Below are 27,994 nucleotides of genomic sequence, written 5' to 3' on the forward strand. Positions count from 1 at the left end.
GGGCTATGCCAGAGGGAAAGATAGAGTGTTCTGCATCTCCAATGGCACCATATTCCCTTCTTTTGACCAGGGCCCATAGGTGCCATTTAGGATGCATCCTGTATGTGTACGCGTGCGTGAAGGACAGCCAAATAGAGCGGGTTTTGGGGACGAAAACGGTTCGACTGTTTACAGATGTCCGGGGGAGCCCGTCGATACTTATTCGACGCATTAAAAGAGAAGCGTTCACTCCACTGGAATACGACACGCCATCCGTCATTAGCGGAGAGAATCAATTAAACCAGCATTAGGCCCCAGGGTGACTTAGATTGTATTCCAAATGGCACCCTATTCCCTATATAGTGCACTACTTTTGACCAGGGTCCATAGAGCGATTGATTTAGGAGGGATTCAAAGCAACAAGTCACATATGACCTAAGTAGTTGCTCAATTGACGAACAGGAAAACCCATTCCTACTCTGAAGGAGTGGTCTTTGGGAGTGTATCAATGATCAATAATGATCAATAGATCATCAATATGTGTCTAGATGCAGTGAGGAAGGGGCCAGAGAGGACAAACAAACAAGCACGAAGGCAAAACCATTAGAGACTCTAACAACCTCCAGGGCTTGTTGTGTTTTGCTTGGTGCTGTTTGTTTGCTAGGAATGCTGGGGAGGCAAACAGTCGTTGCATTTAATGTCGCTAGTGAATCACTGAGCTGTTTAATTCCCTCAAACCCATGACTACGTCACAAATAGCATCCTATTCCCTACATAATGCACTATTTTTCACCAAAGCCTCTGTGGGCCCTGGTCAAAAATGCACTATATAGGGAAGAGGATTGCACTTCAGACAAACCATTTCTAATCCAGCCCTAGGTACCTCTATATTATACACTGCTCAAAAAAATAAAGGGAACACTTAAACAACACAATGTAACTCCAAGTCAATCACACTTCTGTGAAATCAAACTGTCCACTTAGGAAGCAACACTGATTGTCAATAAATTTCACATGCTGTTGTGCAAATGGAATAGACAACAGGTGGAAATTATAGGCAATTAGCAAGACACCCCCAATAAAGGAGTGGTTCTGCAGGTGGGGACCACAGACCACTTCTCAGTTCCTATGCTTCCTGGCTGATGTTTTGGTCACTTTTGAATGCTGGCGGTGCTTTCACTCTAGTGGTAGCATGAGACGGAGTCTACAACCCACACAAGTGGCTCAGGTAGTGCAGCTCATCCAGGATGGCACATCAATGCGAGCTGTGGCAAGAAGGTTTGCTGTGTCTGTCAGCGTAGTGTCCAGAGCATGGAGGCGCTACCAGGAGACAGGGCAGTACATCAGGAGATGTGGAGGAGGCCGTAGGAGGGCAACAACCCAGCAGCAGGACCGCTACCTCCGCCTTTGTGCAAGGAGGAGCAGGAGAAGCACTGCCAGAGCCCTGCAAAATGACCTCCAGCAGGCCACAAATGTGCATGTGTCTGCTCAAACGGTCAGAAACAGACTCCATGAGGGTGGTATGAGGGCCCGACGTCCACAGGTGGGGGTTGTGCTTACAGCCCAACACCGTGCAGGACGTTTGGCATTTGCCAGAGAACACCAAGATTGGCAAATTCGCCACTGGCGCCATGTGCTCTTCACAGATGAAAGCAGGTTCACACTGAGCACGTGACAGACATGACAGAGTCTGGAGATGCCGTGGAGAACGTTCTGCTGCCTGCAACATCCTCCAGCATGACCGGTTTGGCGGTGGGTCAGTCATGGTGTGGGGTTGCATTTCTTTGGGGGGCCGCACAGCCCTCCATGTGCTCGACAGAGGTAGCCTGACTGCCATTAGGTACTGAGATGAGATCCTCAGACCCCTTGTGAGACCATATGCTGGTGCGGTTGGCCCTGGGTTCCTCCTAATGCAAGACAATGCTAGACCTCATGTGGCTGGAGTGTGTCAGCAGTTCCTGCAAGAGGAAGGCATTGATGCTATGGACTGGCCCGCCCGTTCCCCAGACCTGAATCCAATTGAGCACATCTGGGACATCATGTCTCGCTCCATCCACCAACGCCACGTTGCACCACAGACTGTCCAGGAGTTGGCGGATGCTTTAGTCCAGGTCTGGGAGGAGATCCCTCAGGAGACCATCCGCCACCTCATCAGGAGCATGCCCAGGCGTTGTAGGGAGGTCATACAGGCACCTGGAGGCCCACACACTACTGAGCCTCATTTTGACTTGTTTTAAGGACATTACATCAAAGTTGGATCAGCCTGTAGTGTGGTTTTCCACTTCAATTTTGAGTGTGACTCCAAATCCAGACCTCCATGGGTTGATAAATTGGATTTCCATTGATTATTTTTGTGTGATTTTGTTGTCAGCACATTCAACTATGTAAAGAAAAAAGTATTTAATATGATTATTTCTTTCATTCAGATCTAGGATGTGTTGTTTAAGTGTTCCCTTTATTTTTTTGAGCAGTATATATCCTTTCCATTTTGACCAGGGTCCATAGATGCTTTGGTCAAAAATAGTGCATTATGTAGGGAATAGGATGCTATTTGTGACGTAGTCATGGGTTTGAGGGAACTGAACAGCTCAGTGATTCACTAGCGACATTAAATGCAACGACTGTTTGCCTCCCCAGCATTCCTAGCAAACAAACAGCACCAAACAAAACACAACAAGCCCTGGAGGTTGTTAGAGTCTCTAATGGTTTTGCCTTTGTGCTTGTTTGTTTGTCCTCTGCCATTTTTCCCTTTGGGCACTTCAAACTATCTGGCCCCTTCCTCAGTGCAGTTAGACACATATTGATGATCTATTGATCATTATTGATCATTGATACACTCCCGAAGATCATTCCTTCAGAGTAGGAATGGGTTTTCCTGTTCGTCTATTATGCCATTGTTCAACCAGAGACAGAGCACGGTTGTTTGATTCCACCACCGGCGTCCCCCCATCTCACCCCGGGGCTCATCAGGAAAAATAATGTCCTCCTTCCATAGTCCCGAGCCCAATTTGCCACATAAACTAAAGTAATAGCCTCAAATCCACATAGGCACAGTCCTATGCCAACAAAAGGCCCTTTCTATCCATGCCTATCCACATGTTAACCAAACAAAGCATTGCCATATAGCATTCGTCCGTGTTAGCATCGTTAGCGCCAAAACCCCAAACCCTCCCTACGTGTGCGCTGTCCTGTCCGGGGACATTTTTTTCCCGCCTTTGCGGGAGAGGTTAGGGCAGCCAGCCGGACATGGGCACACAGGACTGGCTCCGAGGATGGTGCCATCTGTTGAGCAGGCCGAGTCAGCCATTTTCGCCCTCTCACGTGTCTCATATCCTCCACCATATCTCCTCGCCTGCGGGGCTAACACACCCCAGTTGGGCTAACACACTGCACTGACGGAGGCATTCAGCTTCCCTTCTTCCTCTATGGGTTTTTAGAGTGTTAAAGTGAGGAGGTGGGTGGTGGGAGGGGGTTATTCGGTAGGTATTTTGGTCTTGCAGTATTGGGGAGAGTCCTAAGGCTGAGCTGAGCAGCTGAAGTGTTTATGCAGATGCAGTGGCACACTAGAGATAAAATAGATGCAGTTACTGGCATGGTGCTAACACACAGGCTCAAAAGCGATGGAGGGAGGGAGAGAGAGAGAGAGAGAGAGAGAGAGAGAGAGAGAGAGAAAGAAAAATAGTGACAGAAAAAGAGTGAAAGAAAAACAGAGAAAGAGGGAGACAGAGAAAAGGAATATCCGCAAGAACGGGTCCATAGCAACAAAGAATAAAGGTGGAGAGAAGAGAGAGCTGAATATAGCTGTATATATCTGATTATAAACTGGATGGTTCGAGCCCTGAATGCTGAATTGGCTGAAAGCCATGGTATATCAGACCGTATACCACGGGTATGACAAAACCTTTATTTTTCCTGCACTAATTACGTTGGTAACCAGTTTATAATAGCAATGTTTGTGGTATATTGCCAAAATACCATGACTAAGGGCTGTATCAAGGCACTCTGCGTTGCGTTATGCTTATGAGCAGCCCATAGCCATGGTATATTGGCCATATACCACACCCCCTCTGGCCTTGTTGCTTAAATATAGCAAGATATAGCAGGATATAGCTGGATATAGCTGGATATAGCAGGATATAGCTGGATATAGCAGGATATAGCTGGATATAGCAGGATATAGCAGGATATAGCAGGATATAGCTAAATATAGCTGGATATAGCTAAATATTGCTGGATGTAGCTGGATATAGCAGGATGTAGTTGGATATAGCTGAGAGAAGACATAATCCCTGAGCAAATATGTACTACTTCAAATTGGTCTGGATCTCCGTTCTTACACCTCAGCTGTGGACACTGGCCTGTCATCCAATCCCCTATCCCCAACCCCCTCTCTCCTCCGTTACTCAGTCATTGCTGGACTGCCGTCGCCTTCCCTCACGGTCAGTTTGTTTTGGCTTGGAAATGATAAACCAGCACAGCTGTCCAAAGGGCTATCAGATCAGCTGTTAGCACGCAGACAGCAACAGGGAGAGAAGGGAAGGTGGGGATTTAGGGGTTAGGATGGCCAAGTGCATGTGTGGTTGTCTCATGGGTTACATCTGTGCTCAAATTCCCCCGTGGAATGCCCACTGGTGACTCGAGTTTGGATGTCTGGTAGTTGGCTTTCCTTTATTTTATTTTGCATGACACATTAGTCATAGCATCTAAACTATAAGTGCATGGTGACATAGTCCATGTTCATGGTGACATAGTCCATGTTCATGGTGACATAGTCCATGTTCATGGGGACATAGTCCATGTTCATGGTGACATAGTCCATGTTCATGGTGACATAGTCCATGTTCATGGTGACATAGTCCATGTTCATGGTGACATAGTCCAGGTTCATGGGGACAGTCCATGTTCATGGTGACATAGTCCATGTTCATGGTCTATTCTATTCTAAACGACTGCTAGTTGTGCTCAATAGAAAGCACATAAAACGCTGCTACGATTAAAATGGCAAAGTCAATAAAAACCTAGACACACCTGAAGTGACAATTTACTTTTCCATTCATCTCTCTCACTGAGAAATATATGCAGTGGGAGGGGAAAATTGAGATGGGAGAGAATGAAACAGATTGCAGGGAACATTTCTCAACCAAAAGTTTCGAGTCCCGCCCATCAATTTCTCTTTCGCTGCTCCCTCGTCTGTGACCTTGGGAGGACGCTCCACTATTCAAACATATTCAAGCTGAAGAGGGAGATTCCTGCGGTGTGAAACTTTTATTCACCTGCACCTGCTTCCTGGAACGTAGTGATTAATGGGAAGCGGTGTTAACCAGGGAAAACGGAGTAGGATAAACTCACTGGAGTCTGAAACCCGTTGTAACACCTCAGTGCTCAGATTTCAACTCAATCACCATGTTGTGGTGATATATATGGTTATCTCCATATTGAATAAGAATATAGAGGAATGGACTTATGGCCATGTACTCATCAGGGTGTGGGGGGGGGGAGAGAGAGAGAGAATGCTGTGTTTTTGTTTGTGTATAACTGTTAGTGTGCGTATGTGACAATGAGATAAGACCACTTACAAGAGACCTCTCTCATCCCTACAGTGGCACAAACTGAGGAGAAAGAGAGGACGAGAAGAAGTGACGAAAAGTGACACTTACTTTCGGCGTCGGCGAGAAGGAGGAGCAGACCCAGGACGAGCAGTGCGGGTCTAGCTATGTGCATCATGGGACAGCTTGGCACCAGCATGCTTTGGCAGCCTCAGTGGTGCTGGCTCACAGAGCTCTGTGAGTCAGTCTGGTCTGACTTCTCAGATGCAGGATATTCACAGCCTGCGGGGGGAGAGAGGGAGTGGGGGAGAGAGGGAGGAAAGGAGAGAGGGGAGGGGAAGAGAGTGAAGGCATGAATGAAACAAAGTGATTTGGCTTCTCGTACTTTATCTATCTAGTGCACATTTCTGACATACCCACACAGACTCTGACAGCTAAAGAGGAGAGAGGGTGATGTGCTCGCAGGCTATATTCGGACACTTCGGAACGCATGTTAGTGTGCGCACGTCCACACGCACGTACACAGATGAAAGGGCTCACTAATGCAATTTTATCCTCGCAGCGAGGATTTGCGCACATGCTCTAATCAAATGAACTATTTGTTTGTGATCATCACTGTTCCATGTCAGACTTTTACATCATTTGCTAAATCATTTACTGATACCATGTGCTATGAAGAATGTTAGAAAAATAGGTTCTGAGATGCACATACAGAAAACTCACACATTCAACATGCTAGCAGCGGAATCCTAACCTGTTTAGTCTACTATATTAACACTAATGGGGAACTAACCCAAACCGTCCCTGGAGAACCATATAGCTGGCCATTCAACTCACAGCACCTAATGTCTCCTTTCGTTCTTTATTGAGCGTATGGCGAGACAGTAACATATTGGTGGATTTCTCTCCAGAGACCAGTGCTATCCATAAACTACGTAGTGACAAAATGCCACCATTGTTCTTAGTACCCTTAAAGCCATTCAGCGCCACCTCATATTTATGCCCGTCTTACACCAGTAGCTGAAGCTTTAATAACTTCAAGTGTCTCCAAATGGATTAGGACAAAAGAGAACGCAACAAATCTATACAGTTTGATGGAGTACGCTAGCATTAGCCAAACGTATACTGTATGCAACCAACACCTCCTTTATCAAGCACTGCTTGAAGTACACGTAAAATCTGTATGACCAAGTAGGTTAGGCTTGTGTTCACTCTCATGTTTCACCACCCCTTCCTTTATCAAAAGCCGCTATGTGGATGGGGTAATTGATCTGACAGCGCATGATAGCATTAGCAAGTAGCCCACTCGATTCCACGTCATGAATTTGCAAAAGCCAGTGCTTAATCCATAGTGACTGACACATTTTGGTGTCATGAATTTCTGGACTCTTCTGGTAGCTAATCCGCTCCATGAGCTCTGGTGACACACAGTGTATTAGCATTAGCATTAGCATGCTAACCAGTTAGCATGCTAGCTAGTAAGCATGATAGCCAGTTAGCATGATAGCCTAGCATGGGAGGAGGCTATTATCTGAGACAGACGGTGCATTCCAACATACACATTTTCCAAGCAGGTCTGCACAGATTATATAATGTGGATTTGGTTCCTGAGATGTAAAACGCTTTTCCAGGCATTGTAGATATCTAATCAGTGTGTAGATCTGTGCTTAAAATGTGTATTTGGAACGCACACAAAATGGTTGAACTTGCTTGAGGTACACTGACGCTGAGATCAGACGGACACATCATTTGACCTCTGACCTCAGACAGTTTGACATTTAGCAGAGTAGCACCGAATACTAGCTAACAGATAGTATTGACCATTAGCACATTAGCCACACCACAGGCACAGACAGAGCACTGTTTACCCTCACAAACGCATTAGAGGAATCGCATAATCCTTTTACACACGGGGCTCATTCGTCCGGCTATTTATCTGATGATTTATAAACAAATAAAACATCCAGAAAACCAAAAGTGCAATCAGTGTGGAAGACGATGACAAAGTACCTCATTTCCCTGCTACCCATCTCCCCGCTTCTCTCTCCCCGTTTCTCCCCCTTTTATTCCTTCAGCTGTAGCCTGTAAATGGCAGAAAAGACAGGGAGATAGTGCACCTGTCACACTCCATTTGTGTCGTGGGGAGATAGACGTGACTACCTGTCTCAGACCGCCGTGAGGCCTGTGGTGGCCGTGAGCGGGGGGCGCGTGGCGAACAGAATCAATTTGAAGCAATCTCAACCTACAGTACGCACCCGCGCACACACACACGCACACAAACACACACAGTGTCATACACATACAAGCACACACTAGTATTTATAGTGCATTCTATTCCATAACACTGTAAAAGGATAGGAATATCACTGAAGTGCAATCCATAGTAAGTAACGACAGAAACAGAAAGCTCTTCTAATCAAGGTCGCTGACGTCTTCCCTGACTTTTGCTTTGCATGCGAAATCTGGGTTGATAGCCTTTGAGTTAATTAATGTAGTGTGAATTTCCATAATGACATGACATTAGGAGTCCTCACTATACACAGTACTCAGCAGCCTTCCCTTCCTTTCACTTCCTCCCTCCACTTCCCTCCACATGCTGATACAGACAAACAAAGCCATCTGCATGTTTCGTAAGCACCAACCAGGGGAGAGGAAGGCTGTGCCATCCATGTGAACACAAGCAGCCCTAATGAGAACAAAGTAGCCGACAAATCAATCCTGAAATTGGAACCTAGAGCCTAAAAGGGTTCTTCGTCTGTCCCATAGGTGAACCCTTTGAAGAACCCTTTTTGGTTCCAGGTAGAAGAACCCTTTTGAGTTCCAGGTAGAACTCTTTCCACAGAGGTATTTAACCCAAAAGTTTTACCTGGAACCAAAAAGCGTTCTCCAATGGGGACAGCTGAATAACCCTTTTGGATGTCTTTTTTCTCGTAGTGTACATCAGAATTCCCTGTGTTACCCAAGGCACATTGTTACCTCAAATATTACCTCTGACCATTGTCACCAAAGCTTTCGTTCCGCAACATGGCCGCTCTGTTTCACGTGTCAGTTAAATTTCACACATACAGCGATGCTGATGCTTCCATTGAACATTTATTGCCACAAAAGAAGAAAAGAAACAAGAACAAATCTTGTCCTTTCTTTCCGAGCCTCTCGGCGCTATTATTGTGTACCTATTCAGCAGTGTTCCATTCAAAGAGCAGGGTTGTGATAGGATCATGCATTATTAAACAAAAGGCAGACAACAAGCACAATGTTAATTAGAAAATGGGGAGATATTGCCAGGCAGTGGAGGAGGAGAGAAAGAAAGAAAGAAAGAAAGAAAGAAAGAAAGAAAGAAAGAAAGAAAGAAAGAAAGAAAGAAAGAAAGAAAGAAAGAAAGAAAGAAAGAAAGAAAGAAAGAAAGAAAGAAAGAAAGAAAGAAAGAAAGAAAGAAAGAAAGAAAGAGAGGGAGGGTTGGTGAGTTGTCGTTCTCTCTCCCCTGATTCTTATCACTCCCTGAAAAGGTTGATAGAGGAGGGAGGGAAACAACAGAGAGAGGGATTCTCTGTAGAATGGCTAGCCCGTTTAGTGTCTTCTTCTATTGCATGTGGGAGCTACGTGTCTCAAACAATGACTAGTGATTTATTTAAGAGCTTTTTTTTTATCCTGCTGTATGAAATGTCAAACAACGTTTGATAAAAGACGCTTGGGCTCATTTTTGTTAAAACATCTTGAGATGACTGTTTGATGATCAACAGACGTGAGCACATTATTGTAGCATCAGCATCCTTCACCCTCGATCCCTTTCCCCGCCATGCTGCGGTGGTCTTCACCCTGAAGGCATGCTGTTATAGAAGCAAATTCCATCTACAATGATACATTCTGTGTTAGCGTGCTAACTTAGCGTGCTAGTATATCCACTATATGACCCAAACTAATGGGAACCAAATCCTAACATGAGCATTATATTAATGCAACTGTTGAAAAGAAAAAATTGGCATTGGATAAAAACAATACCCCATAACCAACCTTGACTCATCTTTCATGCATGTTGCCTCAGTTTTGCTTCAACACGTCAATTGGGTTTCAAGGGGTTCTTTATGTTCATGAATAGCATGCAACGCTTTTCTCATCTTATAAAATGGATTACATGGAAACAGTTGTTGTTCTTCCCCCAAAAAACAAAGCGGCCACAAAAATACCAAGACCAACTATTAAGTCAACCCCTTCCTTAATTGTGTGTACACACGCAAAGACAGAACTCTTGCAATGCCACTATATTGGGGCTAAATCAAAAGCTTCACACTGTAAGAATGCCCAAGTATTATGCCTCACAGCAAAATAAATAAGATTTTTGCCTTTTATTAAATGTTCCCTTTCAGTGCCCTGTCATAAACAATGCAGTCATTACATAGTCCAAAACCACAAGTAAACATGCCAGGTTTCTTAACTCCAGCAAGGTAAAGCTGTGCTTTTATATGTTTTATACAGTATCTTGTTTCCAGATGCCACGCTAGAGGTAAGAGTCAAACGCTCAAGGACTCTATAATTAAGGCAAAACCGCTGTACCATGGCCGAGCGCTCACCCGCCTATTTCAACCGAGAGGTCAAATGGCATCTCCACAGAGGGCATAGGGTATCCTGTACCCATTCCTCACCCTCACAATCTACCCATTTCAACAGAAATATGACTTCAGTAGAGTTGAGAAAAGGCTACATGAAAAATTATTCACACCAATTCAACAATAATAATAATAATAAGGTGCCCTCTGGGTTATTGCTATGTGTCATATGATTGGAGTTAAAATGTCTCCCGTTGGAACACTCGACAAAGGCATTACTTCCCCTAGCAACCGTCCGCCCACCTGTCAAAAAGGGTGCGGGATAAGTCAGAGCGGCAGGCCATGAGCTTGGGATGCTGGCTGCACTTATTATGCATGACACATGCAGCAGTCTTTTATCTTGCCTCCTTCCACTCATCTATTCATCTCTCTCATTCCAACAAAATCTTCTTCTTCTGTTCTCTGCCTCTCTCATTCACTCTACTTTCTCTCCCCCTGTCTTTCACTGTCATTCCTCTGCCCTTCTCTGTGTCTTTTCTCTCTCTCACTCGCTCATACCTCCCGTCTCTGTACTCTGTTTCCATCGCTCCCTCCATCTCTCTCTCACTTTGATTTAGGACTGGCGTCTGGGACGTTTCTCACGCATCGCCCCAGATCAGCGGGCATGTGTAATAACATCCCTCAAGCTAAGCTAAGCTATGCCCTCAAGTGCAGCCTCCACATGAAAGCTTCTGACAAACCGCGGCTTAGAGAAACTTATTTACTCCCCCCCCTCCTTCCGACCTCAGTCAAACAAGCCTCCCACGCTCATAAATTACGTTTTCAGAGATGCTCGTCCCACCCGAGTTACTCTGTTGTCTCCATGTTTATTCGAACGTCAGAGGTGTTTGTTTATGTCGTGCCTAGCGGCTAATCACTAAAGGGTTAACAACAAGCTAGCATCCTCTCTAGAGTCCCACTCTTTGTTGTTATGAGTGACGCCTTCCAACATAAGACACTGAGATAAGCTTATTGGGTTCGGGTGACATTTCCTGCGCCAGTAATTGGGTTTAAAAGCACCTGCTGTGTCTGGACGAAGGAAGCAACGGTGATCTTGTCGCTGCATCGTGTCCCCAGGTGTGGGTACAGGAAATGCCAAAGCCATTTCACCTTCGCAGCAGGAGTTTGAACTTTGAGAAGCCTCCAAGTAAAGTTTGTCTGAAGGGAGTTGTGTTTGTTTACCTAATCCCCAAAGGTCACTGACAAAGTAAACCCATAGATATGTCTAAGAGTTGCTTAACTTGTGCAATGTATCTATCTGTGGTTATAGCTCTGTAGGGAGAATTTATGCAGGTTGGCATTTGTGTCATGACGTACCCTGGAGACAGCTCTGCAGAGCGGTCACTAGCTGGCACAGCCACAAAGTCATGAAATCTGATTTTATAACCTAACCTTAACCTTAAAAACACCGCTAACCCTAATGCCAAACCCTGACCTTAACTTAAGACCATAAAGCTCTTTTTTCCCCACAGGTTTTTTTACAATATAGCCAATTTTGACTTTGCAGCTGGCCTATCTAGTTCCGCCTTCAGGGTACGATTCATGACAATAAACGTCAACCTGCAGAGTTTAAATAAATACAACAGTTTTAACAAGTTGGTGTTTGCCCATATAGCTGAAAGAAAAACTAACAATGGAACAGAGGCCAATATATACTGTATATTCTCAGTTTACTATAATGATCCTATGAGACTATCTAGCACTCTCTCCCTCTCTCTCTCCCTCCCTCCTCTTCTTCCTTTATCTACCAAATTTTCCCTGTCCCTCTTTCCTTGTCCGTTTCACTTTCTTTCTCTCTTACCCACAGTAAAACACCTCTAGTTCTTTCTTAACCCTTCCCTCGCTCTTTCTCTCTCCCTGCATCTCTCTCTCCCTGCCCCTCCTCTACTCCGTTATCCCGTCTCACAGCAGCTGTTAGGTTCAGATGGATGGTCCCCCAGTACACGACCTTGACCACCAGACCGGTGAGTGATTATCCCAGTGCCCTGTTGGGCTGCTTCCCTGCACACTGGCATACAGAGTCAAACACACAAACACGCAAGAAAACACACACACACAAAGACCATGCACACACACAAACCCAGACACTCTCTCCTTCTTACACTCTCTCCTTCTCACACTCTCTCTCACACACACACACACGGTTACCCAGAACCTAAGCTTTGGGGCTAAGCATCAGGGACACAAGGGAGGGGAATAACATCACCACAACACTCTACATCTGTGACTGCTTGTTTGTATTTCTGCTGACCTTGATTACATTGGCCAACACATGGTTAATGCAATCATATAGAAAACTTGAATGCCTCTGAGGGCTCCCCCATGCACTTGAGGAGCCACGAGTTCGTGTGCTGTCTTGATGCTGACGATTTAGAAGTGCATAGTGTGTCGTGCTCGTGTCGCCGCTGTCCACTGAAGGACACTTCTGTATGAGTGCCGTGTTTCACGTAGAAAGGAACTCATTACCGTGTAAATGTGATGCATTCAAGTGCCCATTGTGTGAGAGGGAGAAAACAGTAGACTCAGCAGCCGCCAACCTGGAAACAGTGGGATTCAATTTACGCCGCATGAACAGGGGAGGGACAAATCATGTTACATATTATGAACAAGAAAACAGGGGAGAGGGAGGAGATGGAGGGAAAGAGAATGGTAAAGAGGGAGCTGAGAAGGAGGGAGCAGGCAGAGAGAGTGAGGTGGGAATTGAGAGAAAGAGAGAGAGAGAGAGAGAGAGAGAGAGAGAGAGGTGGGAATAGAGAGAGAGAGGTGGGAATAGAGAGAGAGAGAGAGAGAGAGAGAGAGAGAGAGCGCGCCTCGCTGCTAGCTTTTCCCCTGCTCCGTCTGTGCTTGTGCCAAAGCGAGAGAGTGAGAGAGAGAGGTGGAGAGTGGTGGAATGAGACAGAGGGAGAGGAGGAGGAGGACAACAGAGCGGAGGGTGGAGAGTGGTGGAATGAGACAGAGGGAGAGGAGGACAACAGAGAGCGGAGGGTGGAGAGTGGTGGAATGAGACTGAGAGGGAGAGGAGGACAACAGAAAGCGGAGTGTGGAGAGTGGTGGAATGAGACAGAGGGAGAGGAGGAGGAGGACAACAGAGCGGAGGGTAGAGAGTGGTGGAATGAGACAGAGGGAGAGGAGGACAACAGAGAGCGGAGGGTGGAGAGTGGTGGAATGAGACTGAGAGGGAGAGGAGGACAACAGAATGCGGAGTGTGGAGAGTGGTGGAATGAGGCAGAGGGAGAGGAGGAGGAGGACAACAGAGCAGAGGGTAGAGAGTGGTGGAATGAGACAGAGGGAGAGGAGGACAACAGAGAGCGGAGGGTGGAGAGTGGTGGAATGAGACTGAGGGAGAGGAGGACAACAGAGAGCAGAGGGTGGAGAGTCCTAGGCACACTAGAGCAGTCTGGAGGTGTCGTTTTCCGGAGGGGGGATGACGGGATGGAAGAATTTGCGATGGTCGGAGTACGAGAACGTGTATGGGCTTCAAGATCCTCTGTTTCCTGCAACATGCATGTATATACAATCTCTCGTTCTCTCTCTCTCTCTGTGTCACACACACACACACACACACACACACACACACACACACACACACACACACACACACACACACACACACACACACACACACACACACACACACACACACACACACACACACACACACACACACACACACATAGTCTCTGCACCATACGCTCCGGGCATCTTGACATCTACCCCCCACCCAGCCACGGTCTGTGGGAGGATGAATAATATCACTTCTGAGAGAGGAGAGAGGGAGGAAGGGAGAGAGAGGAAGGAAGGGAAATAGAGAAAGTAAGAGAGAAAAGGATGAGGAGGGAGAGAGAAGCTAGAGAGAGAGGATGGAAAGAAAGAGGAAGATGGAGAGAGAAAAAGAGGGAGGGTGGATGGAGAGAGATACAGAGCACAAAGAGAGAGAGAAAGAGAGAGGGGGGGAAGGAGCGAGAGGTAGAGAGACCATTCCCACCCCCTGCCCCTGCTCTCATGCAGTTTTATGGAAAAGACAGAGGCCATGAGAGTAGGAGTGTTCCCCTGAATAGACAAAACAGCACTCCTCTGTGACTAGCGTGGCAGAAATCAACTGAAAAACCACTGCAATTGCATGAGTTCCTACTTCATAGACCAGACCCTAATTCCCAATGCAGTTTTCATAGGAACACAACAATCACTCCTTTTCTCCCATACAACCAGTTCACCATTCATCACTTTGAATATCAAGGTATTTTGCCACAGTGACATTTTAGCCGCATTTGTACCAAAGCCGGGGCTTGCTTTAGATATGAAAATGCATTAGTTAAGCATAGACGGAGGATGTAAAGAAAAGCCTAAGGTGTACACACTGCTCTCAAGGGCAATGTCATTATTAAAATGCTAAAGTATCTCCCGTTTTCTAAACGCTCATTTCCGTGATATACCCTGAGATAAATGTAACGGTACATTATATGCACGGGAGCTTTTGAACTATGGCAGGGAGTGTGTATCCCTCAACCCATATCCCCTCAACCCATATCCCCTCAATTAGCTTTAGCATAAATATGTATCGTATTATACCTTCAGCGGTATGGCTAATGTTTCTACCTCCCACATGCCCACATGATAGGTCATTTCATTTCACGTTGTACCGGCAGCTCTTGACTTGATTCAAAGTTGTGTGTTTTGCACGTTTATGCACGTTGTTTCGTGCCCAACTCCCAATAGACTAGAGACGCACGGTTAGCGGTCGATTGGACGCCACATGGCTACCCAGTCTGGCTTGACATGAGTATAAAGGGGATTATGACTGCTAATGTTTTGTCATGAATCATATTTGATTTTTAAAAACAACACACACACACACACACACACACACACACACACACACACACACACACACACACACACACACACACACACACACACACACACACACACACACACACACACACACACACAGCAAAATTCTGTAACTGACACAATAGACCTATTAGCAAAACACAAGCTGATCAGAGTGTGTTATGTGAGAGAGCTGCCAACATGGCTGTTGACTGGGCATCAAATATTATCACAAATATTAGGCGACTTTGTTGAATAAACAACAGAGCAATGAAGCTGTGTTGCTCCTTTTGCTCGCTTCAAAGAACATCCTAGGAGACGTTGAAACCTACTTGAAAAGGTTTACTATTTTACCTGTGGGGGATTTTGCAGGACTCATTTGTTCAGAAATTTACTTTGATGTGTATTTTAGCAAGTCATTTCAATAAAAACACTATATTTCTGGATCATTTTAGACCTCTTTGGACAAATGTTAGCTACAGTTCCCACAGACTGTGGGAGTGAAATGTGCTTTCTTAACTTGCGGACCTAGTGCGACACACATTGCCGTAAGGACTGAACACAGGCAAGATGTCACGACTTCCGGCGAAGTTGGTGCCTCTCCTTGTTCGGGCGGCGTTCGACGTCACCGGCTTTCTAGCTGCCACCGATCTACATTTCTTTTTCTATGTTGTTCTGTCTTGATTGTACACACCTGGTTCCCATTACGTTATAATTTATTCCCTATTTAACCCTCTGGTTCCCACATGGTTTTGTGCGTGTTTGTTCTTTGTTTAGTGTTCAAGACATCTGTGAGCTGGTGTGTTTTTCCCTGCGTGGAAATCATTGTTGTTTCTTTTCGAGTAAAGTACGTCTTTTACTCAGATAGGTGTCCTGCGCCTGACTCCGTCCTAACCGCTGCACACTGACACTTGACACAGGAGTGAACAACTGTCCACATTGACCTTATCTGTTATACAACGGTCTACGTTAGCAAGAATCAAGAATACCTCAATTCAATGCCTAGCCCATTAAACTGATGGCCTATTGTAGTACTAGAATACAACACTGTTTTTATGACTTTCAAAATGACTGAATAAGACCCTTTCTTCTCCCCCAGTTTTGAGATGAAATTAAATCAAATCTCAGTTCGGTTTGCAAAGCCAAATAAAAGCCAGCACGGAAGCAATTTGACCCACTACCTCTTCTCCCAGTGCATTTCCAATGACAATGTACATATCTACTTTAAAAGCACATTTCTGTCTCTATTACTTGAAATCATTTTAGATGGAGGCTGTGGCTGTCCCCGTACCAGTTTGATGTTTGTTTTGATAGTTTTCACCCTGATTAATATAGGCATATGTCTCCAGCTTATGAAAACATGATAAGCCCTACCAATTTTTATCTTCCCAGTCACATTTGCAAAAACAGAGCATTTGAAATGAACGTTTGATAAGTGCCTATTCCTACACTGGCATTTCTCCATTTATCAGAGAAACGCTGGCTGTTAGCTTATTTTCTTCTCACTTGGACATAGATTGTGAGACTGTAGTGTATATTCAATATGCAAATGTAAACATCTTATTAATTAAAAGACCTACAACCACAGGAATAATGCCAATTTTCACACACACACACACACACACACACACACACACACACACACACACACACACACACACACACACACACACTTAAACAAACAAACACACACACAGACAAACAAACACACACACAGACAAACAAACACACACAAACACACAAAGACAAGTCTGCACTGACACGATACCAGCATTTTGACTTCGATACCGATACCAGGTGAAATATTTGATTTTTGTATGCATTAACTATACAATATAATTATAGAATATTATATATATTTTTTTTACCAATCTAACTACATAACAACATAATGGGAATCATGTATTTGAACTGTAAATCTCTAGTCTATTGATACTGGTTAAGGCATCTTCACAAGTTAAATGCATGCACACACACACACAAAACATTCTGGTACTGATCCGTTTTTCCTGTTCTAGTATAAAACAAGTACCGAAGTTTCGATATACCGAGCAACACTAAGTGCATCATCCCAACTAGCAGAGCCTCCTTTCCAAGAGTTTAAATGACCATTAACCGACTGTCTACATCTTGTCATTAACATGGCTGCCTGTGACAAAGGTGCCAATGTGGCATCTGAAGCTCCCATTGGTAGAGCCCGGACCCACCTTACCCGCCCAAGTGATATCTGAAGAGAGATAGGACCCATGAATAGAGGATTAGCTACTGCATAATTACTTATTTAAAGATCCTAATTAAGAATTTCATTTAGAGTCGCTGCCAGTGAGATTCTGCCACTGAGGTACGACAGGGAAAAGGTGTGTGTGTGTGTGTGTGTGTGTGAGACGGTACATTGATGTCGTTTAGCAGATGCTCTTTTTCAGAGAAGCTAACAAGGACTACAACATATAGTACAGTAGGCCTGCTAGGGACACATACCATCTCTAATTACTCCAATGCTTCATGCATGACCCTTTTGTGGTGAGATGTACAGATGTATTATCTAAATTTGATCACTCTTTTGTTGATGATCATGTTCTAGTGCCGCAGGAAATGCAGATGAGCTTAGTGACTTAAATAAATTCACTGAAAGCCCCCACTAACACATGGTTATATTAACAGTATTGCACTTTTCATGTGACCTCATTTTGAACAGCCTAACCACCAATCAAGCAACATTACGGACTAAACGTTCAAATTTTGTTGCTGCAGGATTATTTTGCTGCGACAATACAGGTCAATTTAAGATCCTACATCTGTACTGTTATGTTTACGATGAGGGGCATCATTAAAGGTCATGGTGGTAACCAGTGTGGGATGTGTCTGTAATTACTAGCTGTGGTTCAATCGCCTAATACCATCCACCTACAAAATGCACTCAATGCCAACCATTCCAAAAGGTTACTACACAATTCATAACTTTGCTCACAAACTTGTTTTAGTTGTCAGAACTTGCTTGTCTCCTGTCAGACTGCGGGCAAACGCTGAAATTAATTAGCTATACATTCTCTTTCTCATAATGCAGCCCAGCATCGTGATGTATTGCCTTTCAACTTCTCCTTTTGTTTCATGTACGGGAAGGCATTGTTGTGTGTGTGGTAACGCCTCGCTAAACCCCTGCTGTTTAGTCGGTTGTAATTAGCCAAGGAAAGTTGCACTTGTGCTAATGCCATGCAAATTATGCTCTACTTTTATGATTGAAATACTTCTTCTTTCACCTGCATGTTTGTGTGGAGTATTGTTAGACTGCAATACTGTATATACAGTATTGGTCACAGATACCTTATGGGGGGTGGATCAGGTAGGGGCATGGATCAGAAACCAGTCAGTATCTGGTGTGACCACTTTTTGCCTCATGCAACACAACACATCTCCTTCACATAGAGTTGATCAGGCTGTTGATTGTGGCCTGTGGAATGTTGTCCCACTCCTCTTCAGTGGCTGTGCGAAGTTGCTGAATATTGGCGGGAACTGGAACACGCTGTCGTACACGTCGATCCAGAGCAACCCAAACATGCTCAATGGGTGACATGTCTGGTGAGTATGCAGGCCATAGAAGAACTGGGACATTTTCAGCTTCCAGTAATTATGTCCTGATCCTTACAATATGGGGCTGTGCATTATCATTCTGAAACATGAGGTGATGGCGGCAGACGAACGGCAATACAATGGGCCTCAGGATCTAGTCACGGTGCAATTGGGTTTGTTATCCGTAGCTTATGCCTGCCCATACCATTACCCCACAGCCATCATGGGGCACGTTGACATCAGCAAACGTTCATTTCAGCACATGAAACCAACACTTTCCATGCGGCCTTTATGTTTTTGTTCAGTGTAGTTAGACAAAGACACCACAGAGAACGTTTGGTGTTACTGTGTGAAGTGTCAGTCATACTGTATAGCATTGTTGTTGGAAGCTAGGAGAAGTCAAAACATTTTCCCTCTGCTGTTGAAATGAAGTGATTCCAATACGGGAAACTGCGTATACCCATCATTTTACAGCGTCCCTGACAATTCCTTCAACCCCAGACAAAAAAAAAAGAGCAAGCGAGCTAATGACGCTAGCATTGTCAGCCATCAAAGTTATCCTTTTATCTCTCACTCTGAGTGTCAGCCACATCCATTTCCAGCGCTGCAACCAAAACAAATGTGTCAGACAAGGGAGGGAGAAACAAGAGGAAATGTATATTTTTGTTATCTCTTGAACAGGAGCAATGAGAACACAATTATTGGACGTGATGGCTGGCCTCTGAAGCTTGATCTGATGTGATTCTCGTGGCAGAGTTACGATTGTAAAACCACAGTCTTTACCTGCACGTCAAAAACAGCTTTTATCTGCAGAATCGCTAACATCCAAAAAGTCATTGTGACAGCTCAAAAAAGGTCGTGGACAAAGTCAACTGAGGATGCTATAGTTGTCATTTATCCAAAAGGTTGAGTGTGGTGGAATACATTGTTCCAGACCCTCATTCACTCCACACCAGTGAAACGGTAAGATTCACAATCATAAAGAACACCAAAAATGGCTAACTTTTACTCTACCCCTCTCTTCTTTCAAAAGAATTACAAACAGTTGATACCAACTGGCAGTTAAGACAATTGACATAGTTAGACCCGGGACTGGTATACATACAGAGGCCTCTGAGAGAATGGCTGGGTAAGGAGAGGTACAGTGAGAGAATGCTTGAGCCCCTGATCTTTCCACTGTAGTCGTACCATTGGGGGAGAATACACAGTCTGCAGTTTGCTGATGAACAATTTGACCTGATTTCAGGCCTGGCTACACGCAAGTCCCTCCACTAAAGATCCTCAGTCTTTATCTCTCTCGCTCCTCTCTCCCTATCTATCTCTCTGGGACTACCAGAAAAAAGAGATATCTCAGGGGGACAGTCAGGGCATTGGCCAGTCGCTGGCAGTTAGCCTGCGTGTGATTGAGGTGTCACTAACTTGCAGCAGCATTGGGGAAACAGGAGCTACTTGGAATGGCTTGGGGCTGCTAGCAGATGCTAACTGCTACTACGACTAAACTGTCCCTCCTCCTGGGGATTCATAAATGTTCAACGATAGGGACTGGTGTTGAGAAGATGCCAAGGTGCTCAGGGGCGTAGTGACACTCTGATTTCACAAGTTTTGGATGATCTCCTTGCACCCTGTTGGCCACAACAAAGAATAGGCCAAATATATGAAGGGCGAGAACCAAACAAGCATGCATGCAATATGTGCAGTGTGTGTTCCATTGCACAATTACAGGTGAGAGGTGAAAACTGGGAACTGAACCTAATCAAACTCAACACGCCTTTGCCTTTTGAGGTTTCGAAACATGGTGTGTTGACGAAGGAGCAGTTAAACAGCGAAGTCAGACACCATAACAGTTCAACAAATCTGATATCCCTCTTGGGTATATTTGAGCTTTTGATAGAGTCAGCTATGTTCCTCACTGATCACAAAAGCACCAGAAAATGCCTTCTTTTGTCAAAGTCCCATTCTCCTCACCTGTTAAGAAAACAACGGTCTCAGTTTGCACTTGACAAGCTGTCTATCACCCATCTGAGCTTAAACATCAGAAACAAACTGTCCCAATGGCGCCTGTGGCTCAAAGGACGACTGTCCGGCAACAAAGTGTCTGAAACATTCACCTATGCCTCATTTCTCCTGCTAGCTCTCACTTCATTTTTTTCCCCTCGGTGTGAGAGACAAATAATGGTTCATCTCTTCACCTCAAAAGGTGGTTTTCTCGCCACACGGCAATGCCTGACTGGCTGCCGTCTGTTTGTTTGGGGGAGGAGCCAGTCTTATCCTAATCACTGGCTTTAAACTTTGCTGAGTAACTCCTTCGCCTTTGTTGTTCTTACAAGGAGCTTGGCAAGGTGACAATAAGCTTCAAAGGGCTGAAATGTACTCATGCACATAAATGGCAGATTGGTAAGGAGAATGCAGGCTCCATAATCTCTAAGCAGGGGAAGAACAGAACTCTTTGTGCGTGTTTGTGTGTGTATGTGTGTGTTTACACCTGTGTGTACGTGTGTGTTTACACCTGTGTGTATGTGTGTGTTTGTAAACGCCTGTGTGTTTTCATTGGTGTGTGTGTGTGTGTGTGTGTGTGTGTGTGTGTGTGTGTGTGTGTGTGTGTGTGTGTGTGTGTGTGTGTATATATTGCTGATTATAACATAAGCCCCTCCAACCCCTTGCTTTGAATGCTTGACTATGACAGAGATTGTCCAGTAATGGCCACAAGACTGAGGGCTTCACCTAGAGACTGTAATTGGCTAGAGGCTATGATGTTTACTTTTGTGTGTAACGGGCAATTACCAGGGGAGGAGTGTGTGTTGTAATGCTGATGCTGCAACAGAGTGTTCCTATGATGTCATTTTGAGGTGATAACCTTAAAATAGTTGTATTTTCTATCTGCTATCATTAAATGCCATCACAACCAAAGGCTACTCTCTGATTGTAAATTTTAAAGCAGTGCATAGGGAAGGTCTATTCCTGGCAAATGCCCATTCAATTCAAAACAGGGTCAATTTTAAGCAATCATAAAGTTGCATTCGCAATCATATACACTAAAACTGGACAGGACCGGACCATTTTGAATGCCACATGAAATCCATAATATCCTTAACATAATGATGTACATATGAAAATGATGTATCCATAATATCATAACATAATGATGTATCCATAATATCATAACATAATGATGTATCCATAAGATAAGGGCATATCCATAATATCCATAACGTAAGGATGTATCCATAATATCCATAACGTAATGATGTATCCATAATATCCATAACGTAAGGATGTATCCATAATATCCAAAACATAAGGATGTATCCATAATATCATAACATAATGATGTATCCATAATATAATGATGTATCCATAATATCCATGACATACTGATGTATCCATAATATCCATAATATAATGATGTATCCATAATATCCATAACATAATGATGTATCCATAATATAATGATGTATCCATAATATCCATAACATAATGATGTATCCATAATATCCATAACATAATGATGTATCCATAATATAATGATGTATCCATAAGATAAGGATGTATCCATAATATCCATAACATAATGTATCCATAATATCCATAATATAATGATGTATCCATAAGATAAGGATGTATCCATAATATCCATAACATAATGTATCCATAATATCCATAACATATGGATGTATCTATAAGATAAGGATGTATCCATAATATCCATGACATAATGATGTATCCATAATATCCATAACATAATGATGTATCCATAATATAATGATGTATCCATAATATCCATAACATAATGATGTATCCATAATATAATGATGTATCCATAATATCCATAACATAATGATGTATCCATAATATCCATAACATAATGATGTATCCATAATATAATGATGTATCCATAACATAAGGATGTATCCATAATATCCATAACATAATGATGTATCCATAATATCCATAACATAAGGATGTATCCATAATATCCATAACGTAAGGATGTATCCATAATATCCAAAACATAAGGATGTATCCATAATATCCATAGCATAAGGATGTATCCATAATATCCATAACATAAGGATGTATCCATAATATCCATAGCATAAGGATGTATCCATAATATCCATAACATAAGGATGTATCCATAATATCCATAACGTAAGGATGTATCCATAATTTCCATATCATAAGGATGTATCCATAATATCCATAACATAAGGATGTATCCATAATATCCAAAACATAAGGATGTATCCATAATATCCATAACATAAGGATGTATCCATAATATCCATAACATAATGATGTATCCATAACGTAAGGATGTATCCATAATATCCATAACGTAAGGATGTATCCATAATATCCATAGCATAAGGATGTATCCATAATATCCATAACATAAGGATGTATCCATAATATCCATAGCATAAGGATGTATCCATAATATCCATAACATAATGATGTATAGGGCTCCTGATTGGTGTAGCAGTCTAAGGCACTGCATCTCAGCGCTGGAGGCGTCACTACGGACCTAGTTCGATTCCATGCTGTATCACAACCGGCCGTAATTGGGAGTCCAATAGGGCGGCACACAATTGGCCCAGCGTCGCCAGGGTAGGCCGGGGTAAGCCGTCACTGGAAATAAGAATTTGTCCTTAACTGACTTGCCTAGTTAAATAAAGGTTATATATATATATATTTTAAAACATGTATTTATATATACATAACATAATGATGTATCCATAATTTCCATAACATAACGATGTATCCATAATATCCATAACATAATGATGTATCCATAATATCCATAACATAATGATGTATCCATAATATCCATAACATAATGATGTATCCATAATATAATGATGTATCCATAAGATAAGGATGTATCCATAATATCCATAACGTAAGGATGTATCCATAATATAATGATGTATCCATAAGATAAGGATGTATCCATAATATCCATAACATAATGATGTATCCATAATATCCATAATATAATGATGTATCCATAATATCCATAACATAATGATGTATCCATGATATAATGATGTATCCATAAGATAAGGATGTATCCATAATATCCTTAACATAATGATGTATCCATAATATCCATAACATAATGATGTATCCATAATATCCATAACATAATGATGTATCCATAATATCCATAACATAATGATGTATCCATAATATAATGATGTATCCATAAGATAAGGATGTATCCATAATATCCTTAACATAATGATGTATCCATAATATCCATAACATAATGATGTATCCATAATATCCATAACATAATGATGTATCCATAATATCCATAACATAATGTATCCATAATATCCATAATATAATGATGTATCCATAAGATAAGGATGTATCCATAATATCCTTAACATAAGGATGTATCCATAATATCCATAACATAATGTATCCATAATATCCATAACATAATGATGTATCCATAATATCATAACATAATGATGTATCCATAATATCCATAACATAAGGATGTATCTATAATATCCATAATATAATGATGTATCCATAATATCCATAACATAAGGATGTATCCATAATATCCATAACATAATGATGTATCCATAATATCCATAACATAAGGATGTATCCATAATATCCATAACATAAGGATGTATCTATAATATCCATAATATAATGATGTATCCATAATATCCATAACATAAGGATGTATCCATGATATAATGATGTATCCATAATATCCATAACATAATGATGTATCCATAATATCATAACATAATGATGTATCCATAATATCCATAACATAATGATGTATCCATAATATCCATAACATAATGATGTATCCATAATATCCATAACATAATGATGTATCCATAATATCCATAACATAAGGATGTATCCATAATATCCATAACATAAGGATGTATCTATAATATCCATAATATAATGATGTATCCATAATATCCATAACATAATGATGTATCCATAAGATAAGGATGTATCCATAATATCCATAACATAATGATGTATCCATAATATCCATAACATAATGATGTATCCATAATATCCATAACATAATGATGTATCCATAATATAATGATGTATCCATAATATCCATAACATAAGGATGTATCCATAAGATAAGGATGTATCCATAATATCCATAACATAATGATGTATCCATAATATCCATAAGATAAGGATGTATCCATAATATCCATAACGTAAGGATGTATCCATAATATCCATAACATAATGATGTATCCATAATATCCATAACATAAGGATGTATCAATAAGATAAGGATGTATCCATAATATCCATAACATAAGGATGTATCCATAATATCCATATCATAAGGATGTATCCATAATATCCATAACATAATGTATCCATAATATCATAACATAATGATGTATCCATAATATCCATAACATAATGATGTATCCATAATATCCATAACATAAGGATGTATCCATAATATCCATAACATAAGGATGTATCCATAATTTCCATATCATAAGGATGTATCCATAATATCCATAACATAAGGATGTATCTATAATATCCATATCATAATGATGTATCCATAATATCCATAACATAAGGATGTATCCATAATATCCATATCATAAGGATGTATCTATAATATCCATAACATAATGATGTATCCATAATATCCATAACATAAGGATGTATCCATAATATCCATAACATAATGATGTATCCATAATATCCATAACATAATGATGTATCCATAATATTCATAACATAATGATGTATCCATAATATCCATAACATAATGATGTATCCATAATATCCATAACATAAAATGATGTATCCATAATATCCATAACATAACGATGTATCCAAAATATCCATAACATAATGGTGTATCCATAATATCCATAACATATGGATGTATCTAAGATAAGGATGTATCCATAATATCCATAACATAATGATGTATCCATAATATCCATAACATAATGATGTATCCATAATATCCATAACATAACGATGTATCCAAAATATCCATAGTCCACATGTTTCTGTCAGGGATTGTCCTGTAGCTAACATCATTCATTAACGTGTTCCTATGACATCTTGGGTACGTCACAATATTCTCTCCTAACAGCATTGGATTGGTTTAGGCATGGGTGACTTTCCATATAGAGTCATTTTCTTTAACAGTCATTTTCTTTCAAATCCATGAAGGGAAGCGAACTGGTACACACTTTGGGAGAAAGGAGAGATTGGGGCATAGCCCTGAATCACAAGAACCGTAAGCCATTATGATCCTCCAGTCCTCCTCAGCCTCTGGGTGTCTAACCTTGTGTGACTGCCCAGCCTCTGTGTTCTAAAGCCAATCCGACTGGGGCCAGAGGCATGATCAAGCCCAATCTCACCCCTCTGCACTCTCTATCTCCCATCTACATGGGGGACATCCATCTTGATTTCTGCCGAGTGCCCCCCCAAAAAAAGAGGACGGGAAAGAGAAAGGGGGGAGAAAGGGAGATAGAGGTAGACGGCCGCCCAGATAAGGAGAAGATCGGAGGAGAGGATCTTGGGAGTTTAGCCCCAGAGTGAGGGTGAGAGGAACTTCATCTTCATCTAATTACTGGGCTAGTTTCAGGGAAGGGAGATAGTGTGATCCGTGAGCGTTTATGGAGGCTTGAGTGCGGTGTTTCAGGCTCATGTGAGATGTGAACGCAGACACACAAACACACAGGAAGGAGCACAGACAGACACACAAATACACACAAACAGACAGACAATCAGCTCCCTCTCACACAAACAGAGAACCCCCCCCACATACACAGACACACACAGAAACACGCACGCATGCACACACACACACACACACACACACACACACACACACACACACACACACACACACACACACACACACACACACACACACAGACACACACTCGCAGGGGCCAGGGCCGAGCGACATAACAGCCCAATGAAATATATTCCGATTAGAAAGTTGTCGCATTACTCCCCCGCCCCGGATGATAAATACGCCGTTAGCACCGCCATTAATCTTCTAGCCATCCGCTGCTGGATGTGACGAAGGGAGGGAGCCTTCTTACGGAGCTAGCGCCTCGGAGTGACTCTAACATACTGCAAGGAGCTCATATTACTGGGCAGAGGGGTTGGGTTTTCGTGTCACTGCTGAAGAGAGACTAGTCTAATGTGCCGTTCATTGGGATGATATCTTGTTTCTGTGCAGGATTGTTTGAGAGTATGTTTGAGCAAGTGAGGCAGTATTTATGGCGTGCATGTGTGGGAGAGATTTTCATCCTGCTCCCTCTTTCTATGCCCCTCTTTCGCTCCCTCCCTGCCCTTCCCCTCCTCTTCATCCCCTCTCTGTCTACTCCTCCCCTCTCTCTCTACCCCTTTAATCTGCACCCATCACCCTCTCTCTCTTCTCCATCCCTCTCACTCTCTCTGTCATAGAGGGTTTACTGATGCATTAGCCTGTGAAAGGCAGATCCTAAGTGAGCATTGTCTTGGTAATGTGTCCCATCCATAAAACACTAGGACTGGACAGCACCTCTGTGTGTGTGTGTGTGTGTGTGTGTGTGTGTGTGTGTGTGTGTGTGTGTGTGTGTGTGTGTGTGTGTGTGTGTGTGTGTGTGTGTGTGTGTGTGTGTGTGTGTGTGTGTGTTCCTGTGGTAGCACATCCGTTCAGTAAACACTGCCAGAATCTCCAATGGGACAGACAGTTAATTCCCTCCAATACAAACACCAGCCGAGCGAAAGATCAAAGGTCCAGAGCTGAGGAAATGACATGTGATAAGTAGGTACGGAGGCTGTGGTGTGTATATTTCAGAGCCCCCAACGCTCGCCGGTTACATGTTTGATGGAGTGGGGCTGTGTGTCTTTGAGAGTGCAGCCCACGTCTCCCCGAATAAGCGCTGACCATTCTGCTAGAGGTTACTCCCACACATTTTAGATTGCAGGAGGCACTCATGTTGTACTCACAGAGTGAATCCTGTCCAAATCAGGGAAAGTGTTACTTTTAGCGCCCAAGCTCTCGTTCCGCGTGAGTCATGGCTATGATTCTCAAAGCAAACATTTTTTTTTTTTTTTGCCCATGGTGTTTGCTTGAATTGAGAAAATAAGTCTAGTAAATATTACATCACAAAGTTAGTATTGAACTGCATTGTGGGATAGAATTAGATGATATCAATAAGTATGCATTTGTTTCACTTCTATCTGCAATGGTGTGTATGTGAGCTAAGATGTAGGCTAAAGAGTATTGCTCACGTGCACTATATTAGAGGACATGCATCCAGTATAGGCTACTAAAATAAAGAGTTACCTTGATTCTGGCAAACAGAAAGAGGTTTACTCTTTTATGGCCAAGGCGCTGTATGTTTGCTACGGGCATAATCTTTTTATCAATGTATCATACTATCAGCAAAAAAAACGAAGTCTCTTTCGACCACGACATCAGGTTAAAAGTGGGAAAAGGCC

The 27,994-nt window shown here is 42.6% G+C and overlaps 1 protein-coding gene across 35 annotated transcripts in view; it reads right to left on the reverse strand.

Moving 5' to 3' along the window:
* The window catches only part of LOC106577623 (receptor-type tyrosine-protein phosphatase delta), a 645,315-nt gene that overhangs the window by 167,737 nt on the left and 449,584 nt on the right, over positions 1 to 27,994 (reverse strand). For all 35 annotated transcript variants that reach the window (XM_014155859.2, XM_014155852.2, XM_045701361.1 and 32 more), the window contains one exon: positions 5,637 to 5,807. In XM_014155859.2, the coding sequence (XP_014011334.1) occupies positions 5,637 to 5,724 (88 nt within the window). In that variant the 5' untranslated portion in view covers positions 5,725 to 5,807. The remainder of the gene's footprint in view (positions 1 to 5,636; positions 5,808 to 27,994) is intronic.

This window comes from Salmo salar, chromosome ssa18, assembly GCF_905237065.1.
Source record: "Salmo salar chromosome ssa18, Ssal_v3.1, whole genome shotgun sequence".
Lineage (NCBI taxonomy): Eukaryota > Metazoa > Chordata > Actinopteri > Salmoniformes > Salmonidae > Salmo > Salmo salar.